Source organism: Rhinoraja longicauda, chromosome 27 (genome assembly GCF_053455715.1).
Source record: "Rhinoraja longicauda isolate Sanriku21f chromosome 27, sRhiLon1.1, whole genome shotgun sequence".
NCBI lineage: Eukaryota > Metazoa > Chordata > Chondrichthyes > Rajiformes > Arhynchobatidae > Rhinoraja > Rhinoraja longicauda.
The window spans coordinates 16,109,514-16,129,122 of NC_135979.1; the positions used below are offsets into that span (position 1 = coordinate 16,109,514).

At 37.2% G+C, this 19,609-nt stretch overlaps 1 protein-coding gene across 1 annotated transcript in view; it reads left to right on the forward strand.

The window, feature by feature from the left end:
- Positions 1-19,609, forward strand: part of LOC144606888 (protein argonaute-1) — a 67,512-nt gene that overhangs the window by 29,370 nt on the left and 18,533 nt on the right. Inside the window, exons 6-14 of the mRNA XM_078423351.1 lie at positions 363-497; positions 4,051-4,138; positions 6,179-6,326; positions 6,636-6,755; positions 8,154-8,276; positions 11,897-12,030; positions 15,494-15,678; positions 16,874-17,033; positions 18,059-18,149. Of these exons, the coding sequence (XP_078279477.1) occupies positions 363-497; positions 4,051-4,138; positions 6,179-6,326; positions 6,636-6,755; positions 8,154-8,276; positions 11,897-12,030; positions 15,494-15,678; positions 16,874-17,033; positions 18,059-18,149 (1,184 nt within the window). The remainder of the gene's footprint in view (positions 1-362; positions 498-4,050; positions 4,139-6,178; positions 6,327-6,635; positions 6,756-8,153; positions 8,277-11,896; positions 12,031-15,493; positions 15,679-16,873; positions 17,034-18,058; positions 18,150-19,609) is intronic.

Consider the following 19,609-nt stretch of genomic DNA (forward strand, 5'->3'; position numbering starts at 1 on the left):
ACAGTGTGGGATTTTCACTTGAGTGGTCCTCAAATTATTTTGGATTGTGAATCTGACCATTCCTGCAAAAAAAGATAGTAAGTCACTAGCATCTAACTTCCTGAAGTCCCTATGCCATAATAGCAATTCTTTGTATTCATTTCATGCTTTCTGTGATATGTTCTAAAAGGCTTCACTGTTTTAATGATCCTGTTGTGCTGCAAATTATGATGCTTTTTTAAAGGTCTGGATATGTTCTGCTCATTTATATTGATCTTCACCAGTCACTACTAAATGTTGGATTTCAGTCTTGTGTTTTACATTGGATCAAATATGGTAACTATAATAGTCCCTGACCATAGTTGTTTTTCTTTCAATTTTAGTGTCTGCAACAGCTTTCTACAAAGCCCAGCCAGTGATTGAGTTCATGTGTGAAGTCCTTGACATAAGGAATATTGATGAGCAGCCAAAGCCTCTTACGGATTCTCAGAGAGTCCGTTTTACAAAAGAAATTAAAGGTAGGTGTCATGGCAGTTGTTTTTACCATTATTTTTATATTTAGCGATTATGCAACACAGCAACAAATTGGGGACTTGCAGCAGATCCCTCGACATCAAAGATATTCATGAAGCTACGGGGTTGGAAAAAATGCTCAGTTCATCCAGCAAACCCGCTACACCTATTTAGCAAATATTTTTAGTAACTGTACATTCATCCGTTACAACTTCACAATGTAGTAACATTTTAAAGCTTGTCCTTTTGTATGTGAATGTGGCAATTGCCAGTATTCTAAAAATTCAAATAAAAGTCCAAAATGTGTACTTTGGCTACTTTTTTAATTGGCTACTGAAATTGCCCCATAGTATAGTTAAATGGAAAATAATCAAAAGCAGAACATTTTTTAGAGATAATAAATTGTAGAGCCATTAGAGCATAATGTAAAGGGCAGTTGGACTGATGGAGTTGCTTTGCTGCAAGCTGGCATGGACTCAATGGACCAATTGTCTTGTGTAGGAAGGAACTGCAGATGCTGGTTTGATCCTCAGCCTGAAGACAGGTCTTGACCCGAAACGTCACCTATTCCTTTTCTCCAGAGATGCTATCTGACCCGCTGAGTTACTCCAGCATTTTGTGTCTATCTTCGTATAAAAATATGTATTAAAATCTGAACTGCAGCTTGTGCTTTCAACAATGCAGCGCACCATACTTCACTAATTTGTCTACCTGGATTATATACTCAAATAAAAGCAGAACATGCTCAGGAAGTCAATCAGCATTTGTGGAGAAAGAAAAAGTTAATGATAACGTTTTGGAACATTCTGACAAAAGGTCTTCGACCTGAAATGTTAACTCTTTTTCAGAGATTCTACCTATTTTTGTTTTGGATTTCCAGAATGCGTGATTTTTTTTTAAATGATTGATTTTCATTTGCTATACTACTCTGGTGTAAGAGTATCATCATTATTCTGAGCCAAACTTGAATAATAAATACTGGGGAGGTTCCATAAAGTCAACCCAATGTTATTATCTCATTGAACCAAAATTAACATGTTGGGAGTCAGATAATTTAAAGAAGTAATAACAAAAGACCATTTACATTATTAATTGTTCAAATACAAATGAGAGAATTTAGAAAATTTACTATTTTCACAAAAGTTTATCTTTAAAAAAAGACTGAATTTTAAGCTATGTATGCATATTCTGAGGCATATCTGTGCTGTTAATATTTGGACACCAAGTTCTTTGGTTCATTCTTTTGTGGGAATTTAATAAAGAGAAGCTGATAATCAGTCATGAAGCAACCAATGTGCATTTTGATGGGGGGAATAATAATAATTGAAATTGAGTTCCAGCATTTGTCTTTATTCAGTGGACAAAGCACAACAGATCTGCTTTTTCTGTGAAACAGCATTCCAGCCATACCACAAAACCATTCATACACTGGAGAGAAAAAAAAGCAGAGCTGCCAGTAGTTTTTTTATAGAAAGCACAAACATTGTAACATAAATATTCAAATTGGAGAGCAGATTCCTTCGTGGATTTCCTGTTGGCAGGTAGCCTCCTAATATCACTGAATAACAAAAGATTTTGCAAGCTTGTTGAGAGCTGTTAATGTCTTGTTATTTGGTAAGTGGGCATTCTTCTATGCCCCCTTTCCCTGATTCGAGGAAACACTTACTGATCCCCCTTCTATGTTAAGAAACCCTTGCTGCTAAATCTGCTCCAAGTATATTGCAAGCAAAGTTGACATTGGGAAACTGCAAATCATTTGTTAAACTAATGACATCAAATATCCCTTTCTTTTGGGCATGCAAACACATTAGAAAAAGTGTTCCAGTGATGAAATTAATGATAACTTGAAAATCAAAGAAAAAGGCTCTTTAAGTTGCCAGAAAAAGCACTGAACCTGAAGATAAGGAATGCTTCAGAATTCAAAAAAGGGTAACCATGAAATTGTAATGGGAAAATAGAATATGTTAGCAAGTCTGCAACAGTTAGTCATAGCTTTATATGTGATAAGTAATATTGTGTCACAAGTAATATAGCATCAGACAATAACCAACTTCAAAGAAGCAAAGACACCATGCTAAAGCTCCCATTATCAAATTTGGTAATTGATCAGCAATTTAACTACACCAGCTTGAAAAGTACTGCGAATGCAAGAGCTTGGGTGTTCTTGGGTAAGTGGCTCATCGTACAGCTTAACATCTAGAAAGCACAACTCATAATTGGAATGGAATACTCTCCCATTTGTCTGGCTCAAGTGGATATGATATTTATGGTTGAGTTAATGGCTGATTATCTATGGGCTTGAACCTATGATCCTGTGATGTGAATTCAAATTCCAATAAACAAGGAATTTGGTTAATTTAATTAATTAAATGATTTAGGAATTCTAAAGTAGTATTTGTATTAATGATTATGAAACTACTGGATTAATTAAATATAGAAAATCAGAACATTCAATTCTCGGGAAATTTTGATGGGCAAATAAGGTTCCAAAACTCAAGGAACTTAATGCCATCCGCCAAACCTAATCCACCAACCTAGCCACTCGCTTCCTCATTCGCAGGTTGTGCTTTGGCTATTATGTTTGTCATATCAAGCGCTCTGGGATTATTTGTCAAACTACTTCAATGGCATTGCCTAAACCTTTGACTCTCCCACTTCGGCAAAGTTAGGCAGGGTAAATCAACTGTACCAACTGTAAATTCCCATTCAAGCCCCATAAAGTCAGGACTTGGAAATATATTGGCATTCACTTGTTGTTCCGTGTAAATGCTGAAAACTCTGGGTTAACATATCATGAGCATTTGAATTTGACTACACTGGGCTGGCCTCGCTGGAGTTTAGAAGGATGAGGGACATTGTTAAGGGGGGACATTGAAACTTATCAAATAGTGAAAAGCCTGGATAGAGTGAATGTGGAGAGGATGTTTCTACTAGTGGGAGTGTCTACGACCAGAGGCCATAGTCTCAGAATAAAAGGACACCTTTAGAAAGAAGATGAGATGAAATTTCTTTAGTCAGAGGTGGTGAATCCGTGGAATTCATTGCCACAGACGGCTGTGGAGGCTCCAGATTCTTGATTAGTAAGGGTGTCAGGGGTTATGGGGCAAAGGCAGGAAAATAGAGTTAAGAGGGAAAGATAGATCAGCCATGATTGAATGGCGGAGTCGGCTTGATGGGCCGTATGGCCTTATTCTGCTCCAAGAACATTATGAACTATCCAATAGTGATGGGAATACAAGAATGATGTTTTAGTTCAAGATAGTTTTCACCAGCCCCCACCTTCTCAATGATAAATATGGATGATAATTAATTATGGCCATGCTAACAACACCTTTACCCATTTGCCATGGACACAACCTATGCACTTCCCATAAACATCCCTGGATGGTATTCAGAAGTACTGGCTGATAATTTTGACATTCAATGTGAACTTGCACAGTATAAACCAAAAAATCAGTATTGGATCATGGGAGTCAACGATTCGCTTCCTTAACCACCTGAGCTGTTTGGGAATATCGAATGTTCCAATTCATGATTGTTCCATTCTGGTCTCTCCAGGTTTAAAAGTGGAGGTAACTCACTGTGGACAGATGAAGAGGAAATATCGAGTGTGTAATGTTACACGTCGGCCTGCCAGTCACCAAACGTAAGTCACCTCCCATTAATGTGATAAAATCTAAATAATTTGTGCTGGTTTGTGTAAATAATATAGAGATTTTGCGGATTTCAGGTCAGGCATCGATTCCAGAATTACAGGTCACCAATGGGTGCTCATGTAGGATTAATTGTAGATTGTATACGAATTTAGGATTTGCAGAACTAAGTGAGATTAGATTGACCAATTAATATATCCTGAAAAAAAAGTGTACATTCGCAATCATATATCCAAACTATAATCAAAAGAATGAAGTATATGCCTCAGGTGTGCGCATAAACCAAAGATTCAATTTAATGATAATTGATATCATGGATTTTGGACGATCTCGGGAAATTGTAGAATAATTAGAAGATGTAACAGAAATGGAAAGACATTTGGGAAAAGTAAAAAGTGGAAAGAAATAGAAAAAAATCCAAAATACAGTAGTCATGTAATGTGAGGATGGATTACAATGACCATCAGAGTCATGTTTTTACTAGCAGATTATGGCAAAGCACTGCTGAGGGATTATTAAATGACAGGAATGTTGAAATTATTATGGATTAATTTTGCAACTCAAAAGCTCAGGCGAGCTAATTTCATTTCTAGATGAGTTAATGCAAAATAATATTAAAACAAGAACAGGATTAGGCTTTTTGTCTCTTCGAGCCTCACCCATTCACCAAAAACATAAAAACAGATATTTGGAGAAGGAATAGTTTTTTTTGTACCTTCAGGTTTCCTCTGCCATTTAGTATGATCATAGCTGATCATCCAAATTCAGTACCCTGACCTTTGCCTTCTCCACATATCTCTTGATCCCTTTTGCACTCTTCCTGATTTCCCCCTTGATTATATCTTTTGGATTCAACAGTGTGTGTGGTAGAGACTTCCACAGGTTTACCACTCTTTGGATGAGGAATTTCTTCTCATCTCGGTCCAAATCTTTAATCTTATATCATAACCATACACATGAGGGTTCCATCAGACAATGCAGATGAAAGTTGTGGAGGAATATACTATATTTACCAATGGTATAAAGCCAATCTTGTAAATTTGCATACCAATAGATAGTAAGTCAGTAGATGACGAGGGTCCAGTGTCTCTTGATCAAAGTGTCATAGACCATTTTGGGCAGAAATGATGGATAGTGAAAATTTGAAGCTATATATTGAAATTGGCTGTGGAGGCTTAATTGTTGAGTGTATTTAAGGCAGAGATTGTATTTTTTTTTAATATTGTGTTTGCTTGGGTAGGGTTCTCTGAGATAAAATATCAGACATGATTTTGAATAGCAGAGCAAATACGTGACTGAATGAACGCCTTCTGTTTCTTGTGTAATTGGCCTAACAGGCCTGTGCTGATGTTTATTCTGCGCATGCCTCCTCCTTCTCCTCTTTCTTATCCGGGTAATTCTATCAGCCTGCACTTTGATTCCTTTCCTCCTCATTACAAAAATCAAATACATCCAATCAACTTGATCAGCATCTCCAATATCTTGTGTTTCCATTCACCTTAATTGCCTGACATGTCAAATTCTTTACTTTTGCCACTGGAAGGCAAACAAGTTTATTTTTAATTCCTTTCAGATTTATATGTAATAAATTATTAATATGGAAATGGTTGCAGTGAAATTGCTGAGCATGGCAGTAACATGAAACACTTTTTGCTGTATGGTGAAATGGAGATAGAGTTTAGAGTTTATACTTGCAAAGTGGAACACCTTAGGGCAACGAACCAAGCATTGGAGGATTCCATTATGGATTTAACATGAATGAAGATAACAGCACAGAGGACAAGAAAGAAACATTAATGCAGAAGTCAATAATTATGGAGTGCAAAACTGGAAGCTTATTTCAGCGTCCAATAAAATATACAGGTTGCACACCTCTGGGTTCTGCCTGGATGGGGAAACAAGACAAGTGAAATGAAGGGTTAGGTTGATGGGAGTCTAACACAATTAGCTTTAACCTTGTTAAATTAAGGAAAGCCTACATGTTTATATATTTGTGAATGTGTAAAATAACAAGATGTGATTTTTTTTGCCAGGTTCCCACTGCAGTTGGAAAGTGGACAGACTGTAGAGTGCACAGTAGCACAATATTTCAAACAGAAATACAATCTGCAGCTGAAATACCCACATCTACCCTGTCTACAGGTGGGACAGGAGCAGAAGCACACTTACCTACCTCTTGAGGTGAGAGATTATTACAATATAGCTGAATGTCCTTTTCTTTGATTCACCTCTTGGCTTCTCTTACTTTCTAAATAACTTAACTTACTTAACTTTTCTTTATTAGCCTCAACATGGATGACAACAATGCCCTGTTATTGATTCTTCTCCCTAACTATTCTGATATTTTGCATAGCTTTGAATATATAACAGTACAGCCCAGTTCAGCTCACAATGTTTGTGCCCAGTTGAACTCTCGATGATCCTTATTTCATTGGTTGAATTGCTTTGGAGGATGACTTATGCAGAGTTTTAATGACTTATCTTTTGAAGGTCTGCAATATAGTACCTGGGCAGCGATGTATCAAGAAACTCACAGACAATCAGACATCAACAATGATCAAAGCAACAGCACGGTCAGCACCAGACAGGCAGGAAGAGATTAGTCGATTGGTGAGTGACAGAAAACCATAACATTTATTTTTTGTTGAACAATTCATTTGCAACTTGCATTCAGATAATCAATAGGCCACTGTATTGTTTTACTTTAAGAATGATGAATAGTTTTCACATAGTTAAAAATGAGAAAACAGGATGATGCACACTTTCTCTCCAGTTTGGCTCTTGAAAACGAAATTGTCTGCAAAAAATTAATTTGTTTCACATTATGGCAGTTACAATACTATATTTAACCACATTGTGCTGGTGCCCGTCTTAAATTATTTTTTCTCCATTCTTTGTATTTTTTGCAAACAATCATGCAAATATCATTTAAAGTGTTACTGCCAAGTTCCAAGATGTTGTCGACATGTTTTCTGATGTGTATGAGAGAATGCGTCTTGCACTGAACTTGTGTTGGACCAAGGTCCTCAACCAGCCTACTCCCACTTCAACACAATCCCGCCCTGATGATAAAGATAGGTGTTGAGACCCTGGAAAACATGGGCCATATTCCACATCTCTTGCCGATAAAGCACATCACTGCTGAAATTCACCACTGGGTTTAATGCATTCACATTATTTTTGATCCATTTAAATTAAGTATTTGAAGACCAAGACCACAGATCTGCCAGAAGATTCATATTCTACCAAGCAGCAGTCATTCCCAGCCTCCTACGTGGTCTCTCCAGAAATCTTACAAATTCACCAGAGGAATAAATGAACTGACATTAGTATTCTCCCCCAGGTCAACATGCCCAGCATTTAAATCCTAATTACTCTCAGTCAGCTATTTTAGGAGGGCACATTACGTATGTAAAGCACTCTGTCTGAACTGTATTGTGGAATGGGATTAACTGTGCAGGCAGAGGAAGATTTAAGGCTTATCTTAAGACTTTCTTGAAGAAATGTATGTTCCTCACTGACTCTTCGAAACCATTGGCCCATGACCACTTGAAATTGGAGAAGGAACATTCAAAATGATATTGAGAGCATCTAGACCATGCATCTGGGGCGCACGGAAGCCCTGCAAAAGAGCTAAGAGATCATACCTACAAACTATCCATTTGCTCATCACAGCAGCCACCACCTCCTCCAACGTTGACCTCATTAGTCAGCTTAATATCCACAAAAACAGAGAAGAAAATCATCCTTGATCCCGAGTGAATGCGTAAGAAAACCTAGCTCCCTTACCTGTCTAGCTTCAAGCAAGCATTCTGGCTTAGTGTGGTTCTTACCAGCTTCATTGGTGGGAAACATTTAGGCATCATGCCTGAAGATTCTGTAACTCCTTTATTTTGCTGCTGATAGATCATCTTACTGAAGGAAAATAAAAAAAAATATATAACTTGATGATGATGGCAAACTCTCAAGCCATGAAGATGTATACAAATTGAGATTTTTTACTTGCAGATGAAGAATGGCAGCTACAACCTTGATCCATATATTCAGGAATTTGGGATAAAGGTGAAAGATGACATGACTGAAGTTACAGGCAGAGTCTTGCCTGCACCGATTTTACAATATGGAGGCAGGGTAAGTTAATGATTTTTTTAGTTTATTTAGTTTAGTTTAGAGATACAGCGTGGAAACAGGCCCTTCGGCCCACCGAGTCCATACCGACCAGCGATCCCTGCACATTAACACCATCCTACACACACTGGGGACAATTTACATTTATACCAAGCCAATTAACCTACACACCTGTACGTCTGGAGTGTGGGAGGAAACCGAAGATCTCGGAGAAAAAAACCCACACGGTCACGGGCGGAACGTACAAACTCCGAACAGACAGCACCCATAGTCGGGATCGAACCCGGGTGTCTGGCGCTGCAAGGCAGCAACTCTACCACTGAGCCACCGTGTAGAAGGTGACTGTCGTCAACCACCCATTGTTGTCTTCACATAAGGTGGCACAGAGTGCAGCACATTAAAACATTGAAGGTCTATGCACATTAAAGATTATTTGAGGTGCAATATTAGATTATAGTACAGAGGAGTTAAGTAGTATTTGGATCTATACCAGAATCCATGTAATACTACGACAGCATCTCTTCACCATAGTCACAAGATACATCAATGTCGAGAGTGAGCTTTTCCATAAAAACCATTAAGCATGACATTTTAAGTAGCAAAAAGAGGAATATTGCAGGTGCTGAAAATCTGAAACAGAAAAAGGAAATACTGGCAACATTCGCCTAATATTAAAGAAAGGACACTGTGAATATGGACTTTTCCTTAGAACTGGAGTACTTTGGGCTCAATTCTGAGGAAGAGTCTAGATCCAAAGTGTTTCATCTGTTTTCCACAAATACACTCTCCTCTGACTGGTTACAGCTATTTGTTTGAGAGATGGCAAAGAGAACCAACCCATTTTCTTGCTCTTCATGGTGCCCCAGTTGTGTCTTTATGACTGTTGGCAAATTGATTTCCTTCCTGGGATAAATAAAATTCTATCGTATTGTAAAATGCGTGCACATCTGCTTGCTTGCATGTGCATATGGATGTAGGTCCATATGTCATTGAGATCTTGCACAGCATTCTGCTTGCTTTCTTACGATGAACTGATCGACACTAAAAAAATGAAAAATAGTCAAATGGTGAAAATGTTCAGAAAAAAGAAGGTAATGTTTCAGCAAATGTATCAACCTGAGACATCAGCTGTTTGTACCTTTGGATGTTGCTTGATCTGGTATATGTTTTCAGCTTTTATTTCTGATTTTTGATTGTCTTTCACCTGCAATACTTGATTGAAAACAGAATTGCAAATCTCCATAGCATCAGGGAATTCATGAGAGGAAGTAGTTCTTTATTTTCCTAATTCTATTTACGATACCTTCCTGTACTTTCCTGTTTTAGAGATGAAAAATTCCCAAGCATTACACTATGCCAAAATGAGAAATTAACAATATTAAATAAGATTCATGAAATATACCTCCTGAGAAATAAACCTTGTGCCTTTTAGTAAATCTGAGCTAGTGGGTGACTCATACTTCAAAAACCTGAATTACAAAATGTTGGTACTTGATTTTGCATCTCAACTTAGGCTTTACTCTATCCTAATTCAAAATTTCTCCTGCTACATCTTTTCACTTCTATTATTTTCACTTTGCCACATGCCTCCCGAATTTCACTTTTGTTCTCTCCTTTTATACCTCTTGTTTTCTCTTCCTTGCTGTCCATTCTATTTGCTCCTTGCGATATTAAAAAAATTGCTATGGTTGATGATGCATCTCGAGGTCCGGTAACATGGATTGGAATTGCTTCAAAGTTCAGTTCAGTTTAGTTTATTGTCACATGTACAGTGAAAAGCTTTTGTTGCATGCTAACCAGTCAGCTGAAAGACAATACATGATTGCAATCGATCCAATTGATCCAGTCTGTTCGGTCTCGGTCTGATACTATCCCAATGTTTGTAAAATTGAATTGTGTCATCAATCTGACTCTTCTACAAGTTGCTGAATAGAATTCTCCCTACTGGCTCTACTTGTTAGGAGATCAGTACTCGATCCCCAAAACGTTTACAGCGATTAATTTCAACTCTCAACAAACCTCTTGCCTAGTTTTATTCACAAAATGCTGGAGTAACTCAGCAGGTCAGGCAGCATCTCGGGAGAGAAGGAATGGGTGACGTTGATGGTTGATGATGCATCTCGAGGTCACCCATTCCTTCTCTCCCGAGATGCTGCCTGACCTGCCGAGTTACTCCAGCATTTTGTGAATAAATCGATTTGTACCAGCATCTGCAGTTATTTTCTTATGCCTCTTGCGTAGTTTTATTGACAATAGTGGTTCCCTCATTCCAAGCTGAAGGATATATAACATAGCCAAAAGTCGAGAGGAGGAGAGAAAGGCTGTAAAAAAATGTTTAATCATGACTGGGTTTATGAATGGTGAGGGCAGGAGAGCTAAATTCGGGTACTTGCCTCTGAGTAATCTGGCCTTGCCTTTGAGTCTCATGGATGCTCTGTGGTAATGATATTGGTTTATTGTCACGTGTACCAAGATACACTGAAAAGCGTTTGTTTTTTGCTATCCAGTGAAATTAGGTCATATTATACACGAGTACAATCATGCCATGCACATGTACAATAGGTAGTGCAAAGAGAACAACACGTAATGCTACATTTTATTCGTTGATTGCTGAATGATTATTCACTCCATTGCACTTTGAAACTCATTTGGACCTAACAAAGAAGAGGCCATTTTTGGTGACTTTCCCCTGTTAAATTACATCTGATGTCAACTCAAGATCAAGCTGACCATCCCTGTTTCACTGCAATAAATTAGAAAAAAATAATTCAAAGATTTCATTATTATAAGAAAAAAGTGTTGAACAATTCTATGACATTGTATGCTATGTGATTTTCTATGTCACTAAAGCTAATGCTCAGAATGCATAATGTATATTAGTGTACTGTGTGGCTCTGAGCTTATTTTCAGCTTATTTATTTGATCATATCTGGGCACGTGCTTTTTTATAAGTGCTATTTATCCTTGATAAGTTGTGTTTGGCTTCCATGTACCACTTGGTTGCTGCCTAAAGTTTTAAATTGTTTATATTCTATTTCTAATTGCATATATGGAATACTGTTTTTGGAAGAAAGGTGTGCTTATTGCACCTGTAAATTTAAAAAAAATGAACAAGCTTTCTTTACCTCTAGATCTACCTAGATTTAATTTTGCCATGATCAAGTATTAAGGCAATTATTAAGCTCGAATGAAAAGTGCCAATGTGTGTAGAGGTGGAGTGCAGCACATTTGAAGTATTAATCATTGCATTGTGGGTTGGAGACACATTGATCCATGGCCAGAGGAAGCTGGATGTGAACACTTCATTGTTTGCAGGTGCTGCTAGCCAGTAAATCTGGAGACAGAAGATAAAATTAGGTTAGCGTACAGTGATTTTTGAAATATTATCTGATGATTAAGCTTGTTTGGCAATTGATTCTACGAGAATTGTTGATAAGCTGCCTCTCATTGTAGTCTACATTGTATATCACGCCTGTTAACTCAGTCTGTTGATTACTATGGGAGGGCAGAGGCACTGAGACATTTCAGTGGAGGTTCTCAAGATGGTGTTGAACATCTGATTATGACAGTGATGTTTATTTCTACTAAAATGTATCATAAATTTGTTTATCTGTGTTTCACAGAACCGAGCAATTGCTACTCCAAATCAGGGAGTGTGGGATATGCGTGGAAAACAGTTCTACAATGGGATTGAGATCAAAGTCTGGGCCATTGCCTGCTTTGCACCGCAGAAACAATGTCGGGAAGAAGTACTGAAGTATGTAGATTATTCACTCATAACTTAAAAGAAGAACTTGCATGCATGTGTGTAGCAATTAATGTACTAGGATATCCCAAAACACTTCACAGTGACCAACCCAATTTTTCACTAAATTAGAAAAACTAATTTAAAATTTCATTGTAAGAAAAGTATATAACAAATACTCAGAGCACACAATTTATATTTGATTCAAATTAGTTTATTGTCATATACACCAGGGTGCAATGAAATTCTTTATTCACATGAAGCTCAGATTAAACAAAAATGGTATACATATAATAATGATAAATACAACAATAAACAACAAATGCAAAACAGTAGAATTGTGCAAATATTGTTGTGCAATGTGAAGTAGTGTAAATAAAATCTAAGATATAATAACAGAATACTCAAATTAGGTAAAGAGTAAGGTAGCATCCTTGGGAAGAGGGTGTGAAATAGGTGATTGATTCAGGACAATAGGCACAGGAGCAGGGCATTCGGCCCTTCGAGCCAGCACCACCACTCAATGTGATCATGGCTGATCATTCTCAATCAGTACCCCATTCCTGCCTTCTCCCCATACCCCCTGACTCCGCTATCCTTAAGAGCTCTATCTAGCTCTCTCTTGAAAGCATTCAGAGAATTGGCCTCCACTGCCTTCTGAGGCAGAGAATTCCACAGATTTACAACTGTCTGACTGAAAAGGTTTTTCCTCATCTCCGATAGAGGAGTCTGATAGCAGTGGGGAAGAAGCTGTTGGTATATATTTTCAGTATATTCATTTAATAGAAAGGTTAGGCATTGATTTTTATCTTGCTAACTAACCCTCATTGTGTATATTTGGCAGTATGTGCCTATTTGAGGTGTTATGTAGTTATTGAATGGTTGCCTAAATGCTTTTAATTATTTGTATGCTATTTATAACATTATATGTACAGTACACGGAATGTGTTGAAATGTTGTCATTGTTATGGAGGATGTTCCAGAAAATTAGATGTGTAACCAGTTTAGCAGTGTTGCTTGCGAATTAATTATTGGCTGGGATGTGAAGAGAAATCTACTTCTTTTAAAAGTATCATAGGATCATATAGGTGCCTAAGCAAGGAAAAAAATCATTTAATGTTCCATTCAATAGACAACAATGTCAAAAATGCAGTGTTGTTAAGTACCAATGTTTTACAGGGTGATATGGCTAGCAGGACATTTATCCCATTCTACTTGTGCCAAAAAGTTTCAGAACTATCGAGTAAACTACTCACTGTTCATTTCCCCTTTCTCGTATAAATATTTTCCAACTATTTCCATTGGTTTATAGTTTATAGTATAATTTCCACTTGTCTCTACTTCTTTTCAGCAATCAAATTCTTCTGTACTAGAAAACTTAGCTATTATGATTTTGAATTTCTCGAAACTCTTAATTTTCTCTAGCCAATGGTCTCTTACAACTCCAGGGACCCAGACTCATTCCTGATGCATTCAGTGTTTACCCACTCTCTGTGCCTGCCCAGGTATCCTCCAGGTACTCCTATTTCCGTCTGCAACTCAAAAGTGTATTTTTTTTCGTATGTCCTCGCAACATAGGAATTGGCCATTTGGCCCATTGAGTCTGCCAGCTATTAGAGCATATCCCACAGTCCTACTCCCTTGTTTATTTTCTTGTAACCTTTCTCGCAATCATCTCCCTTCACATTTTCATACCACCCAACTATGCTATGGACAATTTTCAGTAGCCAATTAACTTACTGGAATGTCTAGAATATGGGAGAAAACCAAAGCGTCCACAGAAAGCCCACAAAACAGCATGAAACCACACAAACCAGACTCATAGCTAACTTGCCTTTTAACTGTATTCCTACATTTGCTAACAGCTTTTCTAAATTGTCTTGACATTTTCACGTTTTCTGCAAATTTCTACAGGATGTCTACAGACACAATTCCTTCGACAAGGTCCCACACAAGAGATTAGTGTGCAAAATTAGAGCACATGGAATCGGGGGGAGGGTATTGACATGGATAGAGAACTGGTTGGCAGACAGGAAGCAAAGAGTAGGAGTTAACGGGTCCTTTTCAGAATGGCAGGCAGTGACCAGTGGGGTTCCGCAAGGGTCTGTGCTGGGATCCCAGTTATTTACAATATATATTAACGATTTAGATGAGGGAATTAAATGTAACATCTCCATGTTTGCGGAAGACACAAAGCTGGGTGGCAGTGTGAGCTGCGATGAGGATGCTATGAGGCTGCAGGGTGTCTTGAATAGGTTGGATGAGGGGGCAGATGAATGGCACATGCAGTATAATGTGGATAAATGTGAGGTTAACGACTTTGGTGGCAAGAACAGGAAGGCAGATTATTATCTGAATGGTGTCAGATTAGGAAAAGAGAGGTGCAATGAGACCTGGGTGTGCTTGTACAGCAGTCACTGAAAGTAAGCATGCAGGTACAGTAGTGAAGAAAGCTAATGGCATGTTGGCCATCATAGTGAGAAGATTTGAGTTTAGGAGCAAGTAGGTCCCACTGCAGTTCTACAGGGCCCTGATGAGATCACATCTGGAGTATTGTGTACAGTTTTGCTCTCCTAATTTGAGGAAGGACATTCTTGCTATTGAGGGAGTGCAACATAGGTTCACCAGGTTAATTCCCGGGATGGCGGGACTGACATATGAATGAATGGGTCGACTAGACTTGTACTCACTGAAATTTAGGATGATGAGAGGAGATCTTATAGAAACATATAAAATTCTTAGGGGATTGGACAGGCTAGATGCAGGAAAAATGTTCCCGAAGGAGCACTTTGTTTTTGTTCTATTCTATATTTCTTCCATCTCCTTTCACTGCTCCAAAGTACTATCCATGATTGTTGTTGACTTGAAATGGCCACAATCTCATTACAAGGCAACCCTTGTAAAGTTTTTCCACCTCTGGGAATGGATAATGTGTGTGAGTGGAGGTCACTTTTAACGATACAATTTTGAAAATGCTTCATTTAGTTTCAAAATTCCCATTTATGCCTACCCCTAAACAATCCTCTTTATGGAAGGAGTAATTTCATTGCTCAGCTTTAACAGGAAGCCAGGTGGTTCACCTATTGTGTAACATTCGCTGTTCTGCCCAGTGGTTTACTTATATAGGTCGGTCTTAACAATCAGCAGACTAAGTTATAGCAGTAAGCTCGGAAGGCTATGTATCATGATGAAGAGTAGTTGATTCTATTTTTAATCTTTTTTTAAATTTCCATGCAGTGAGCCATAAATGTAAGGAGGAATGTATAACTCCTGAGAGCAGGGCAGTAGCTGAGCTTCCATAGCAAACCCTAAAGGGCACTCGATTGTTTTTGGAAAGCACAACAGAAATGGCTTTCCATTAAGCTTGAAATTTCAGGATTTTGTTCTGAGCAATCAAATTATAATCACGTGACATTTCTCAGAAAAAAATGTATTGTTCAGCACACAGTTGAAATTTATGGTTTCAATCGTACAGGAGTTTTACTGACCAACTGCGGAAGATATCTAAGGATGCAGGAATGCCAATTCAAGGACAGCCATGCTTTTGTAAATATGCACAAGGAGCTGACAGTGTGGAACCGATGTTTAGGCATCTAAAGAATACTTATTCGGGACTCCAACTTGTCATAGTAATTCTACCTGGGAAAACACCTGTCTATGGTAAGAAGTGCAGAGGGTTAGTGTAATATTGAAGTGGTCACACATGAGGTTCTCTAGCACCATCTGGTGACAAACACTGATTATTTTACTCTCATTCCTCTCAATTTTGAATCGAGTAACAGATTCAGTTCGGACACAGTGCTGGAGTAACTCAGCAGGTCAGGCAGCATCTCTGGAAAACATAGATAGTTGACATTTCGATTCAGTTGTCTGCAATCATATTCTATGGGCCATATTCTGAAAGTGTGACTAACTTTACATTCGAATGTAGCCTGAAGCCTAAGCACATTTATTCAGTTAATAGTTAAGTCCTTCATATCAGAATATTCTAAAAGTCATTTCTTGCTCCTTGTAAAATTAGATGATGTCAGCGGGGGAAGCTACTGGTTTATTAAAACTGAAAGCAAGCTTTAGAAAGGGGCAGATTAGATTGTATTCCTCATCGTAATTACAAAGCACATGTGCCAAATTAACGTTCAAAAACAGAATTGGGGTTCAAATCTACAACTCTTAGATTTGGGTATGATAATATTTACCATCAAATATTACTTTTTAAGGATTGTCATTTGAGATAAGTACTGCTGGAATCTTAAATGACATTGGGAAGTGTTGAAAATTACCCTACAGATCAGGTAATGTTCTGTGAAGAGAAATGGTTAATGCTACAGGCCAATGACCCTTCGCCAGAACTGGAGAAATGAGAAAACGAGCGTGCTTTAAATTGAGAGGTGAGGGGCAGAAAGAATAAAGAGAAAGTCTGCAGTAAGGAGGTGACTATGTGCAGGATTTTGGTAGGCACCCCTAAGCAATCATTGATAGTTTCAGAAGGAAAGAAAGTTAGTAAGACTTCCAAGCTGTGCAGTACAGTATTGATAATTACTAAGTCTTGCCTAATATCCACTGATATTAGCTGAGTTTTTTTAAATTCTCAAGCAAATAGCTCAGCCAATTTATCCAGGAAGATTTTGGCAATCATCATTACTTAAAACTAACATGTAATCTTTAACAAAATCTAGGAATTAGAATTTTCATAAGCTTCAGTGCTTCTTTTTAAATACTAAATATTTGAAATAAATGTTAAATGTTAATTTTTTATTTTTAAATGTTAAATATTTCAAATAAGCGAAAACAATTACAAAACCAAGTCATCTGCTTTAGATCATAAAATTTCTCTCTCCCACCCCCTTCCATGTAGCTGAGGTGAAACGAGTGGGAGATACTCTTCTTGGAATGGCCACACAATGTGTTCAGGTGAAAAATGTTGTGAGAACTTCTCCTCAGACACTTTCTAACCTCTGCCTGAAAATCAATGTGAAATTGGGTGGAATCAACAACATTCTAGTGCCTCATCAACGGTAAGATTTATGTTTCATGTAAATAAATGAAAATTGGACTGGATGGTATTGGAGTTCATAGGCCACTGATGCTGCAGTTTTGGTATAAAGACAACTAGAAATTCTCTTCTCTTGAAAGGAACTTTCTAAGGCCCCACCTCCAAACATCACACTCAGCTTAGCAAGTGCACTTATAAAATGCAAACAGATATTTTGGAAGTGAACATAATGACCTTATTTTCAATTACTTATCAAGTTTACGAGAGTGGCAAACTAATGTTATGCATGTACAATTATGATTAAGAAATTATTTTTTAGTTATTGAACAAATACCAAATCAAGTAGCCAAAGGATTCACTTGTTGGTTAGTTTGGAGTCTGGATTTACTCATAAGAAATAATCAAAATCCATGTGTGATGTGTACTCCTGGATAACCTACAAAGAGCACCTGAAAGAATCTCCATTGTGGACACGACAAATTTTTCAAATTTATTAGCAGGAAAGAAAAGCAATGTACCTCTTCCACGCTAACATTTCCAGGTTCAAAGCTCAGATCATGCTCCACCAGATCTGATGTGTGGACCATATCGTCCACATAACTGACATTAGTCTCCATAATTGGGCACTGTTACAGCAAGAGATTTCCAGAACAAAGAAAACGCTTCAAGAATATTTACTGAGTCTCCTTGAAAAAATGTAACCTCCACACTAACGGTTGAATCATTGGCCGGTGAATGCTTTAAAAATGGTCAAAATCACAAAGTCGCACCCATTTGTGTCAAGACTTTTGATTTCTATACAAAAGAAATAGATGTTGATTTAATGTAATTTAAAAGCAAAGATTAATTGAAATATTCATTTTATTACTTCTGTCTAGAAGCATAAAGATCATGTTGACTATTTTGTATGACCATTTAGAAATTTGTAATTATACAATTTTACAAAACAATTTTCTTCAGTGTTCTATTAATGCTTGGGTACCATTCAATGCTCGTGATACTTCGTTCACTTTACGCAAATTAAAAATGGATTTCTACCTGTTTCAGTTCAGCTGTGTTCCAGCAGCCTGTGATATTCTTGGGAGCTGATGTCACACACCCACCTGCTGGAGATGGCAAGAAGCCATCAATAACAGCAGTAAGTTTACATTTTTTATATCAAAATATTACTGGCAAGTATTGCCAGTGAAATATAATTGATGAATTTTCTTCCAGGAATCAGAGAAATTCCTAATGGCCCAAGGGCTGTGTGCGTGTGTTTTTTGTGTGTATATGTACTTATGACCAATTAAGTGGCCCGATTCCATAAGACCAAAGTAATTATAAACTTAATATACAATGTATTATTTTGCTGTTATTGGTAGCTTTGTTGAAATAGCTACATCCATTTATCCCATCCCATGAACCTTTCAACAGAAGAAAAATGAATTGGGCAACATGGATAAATGGGCAAACATGTAATCGTGTATTATCTTTCTGCTGACTGGTTAGCACGCAACAAAATCTTTTCACTGTACCTCGCTACACGTGACAATAAACTAAACTAACTGGTTGCTTAAAACAAGATTGCCCAGTTTATCTTCTGATTGAAGTTAAATTTCATACCATTAAATGTAATCTTAGTGTCTAATAACTGGACCAGAAAATCTTGTAGATCTCTGCTTTCTGGTGTTATTTAATAATGCTTTTATTTATGCAAATGCATATCCTTTAGACATAACATTCCTTATACAGGTAGTTCTGCGATCACATGATAATTATGCTCCTAGGAAATGTCGCGTAATGGAAAATGTCTATCAAAATAATTGTGTCAATGGGAGTTATGGGGCTGGATAGTTTCAGACTTGCAATAGTTTTTTTTATATATAATTGTTTTAAGTTTGTTACTGCAGGTTAAAAATACTAAAGGCTATATGTTACATTGTTTAATAAAGTATCATTGCACAAGTGTCAAGGGAAGCGAATGGTTTGCATTTAAATGGCGAGCTATGCTGAAACTGACAGACTGTTCTCATGAGGCAATGGTCTCATGAGAACGCTAAAGTTAATTTTGTTCGGTATCTGTACCGAATGACAATAAAGTTCTGTATTCTGTAGAGGAAGGTTACATACGAAAGTAACTTTTAGGTGGTTCTCCAGTTCCCGATCAAAATAACCTGTTTGGTCCACATAATGGTGTTCCCTAATTCATCAATCATGTTATATCCAAATACATTATAGCAGAACTACCTGTCCTAATTGGAAACATGCTTGTTTTTTGGGGATGAGCAATAATACAAACATAAAAGTAATATTGCTTTATATTATATATAAGTAATCTTAATTTTTTTTTAAAATTTGGACATTTGTTCTTTGATCAATGTCATAACATCATATTAACATTGATCAAAGAAGAAATACTGTCCAATTTTTTTTTTGGTTCATCTAAATGCTTTTGTGTGGTGCAATGGCAGGTGCATTTGCCAATGTGGCAACAGTAATTATAATTTTAAAGTAACTTATTTTAATCCATGTCAAAATATCTTAGCAATGTGTTTAGAAGCTATTGAAAAATATGATACTTTGATTTTGGTGTCCAAAATATTTATTTGTATGTCA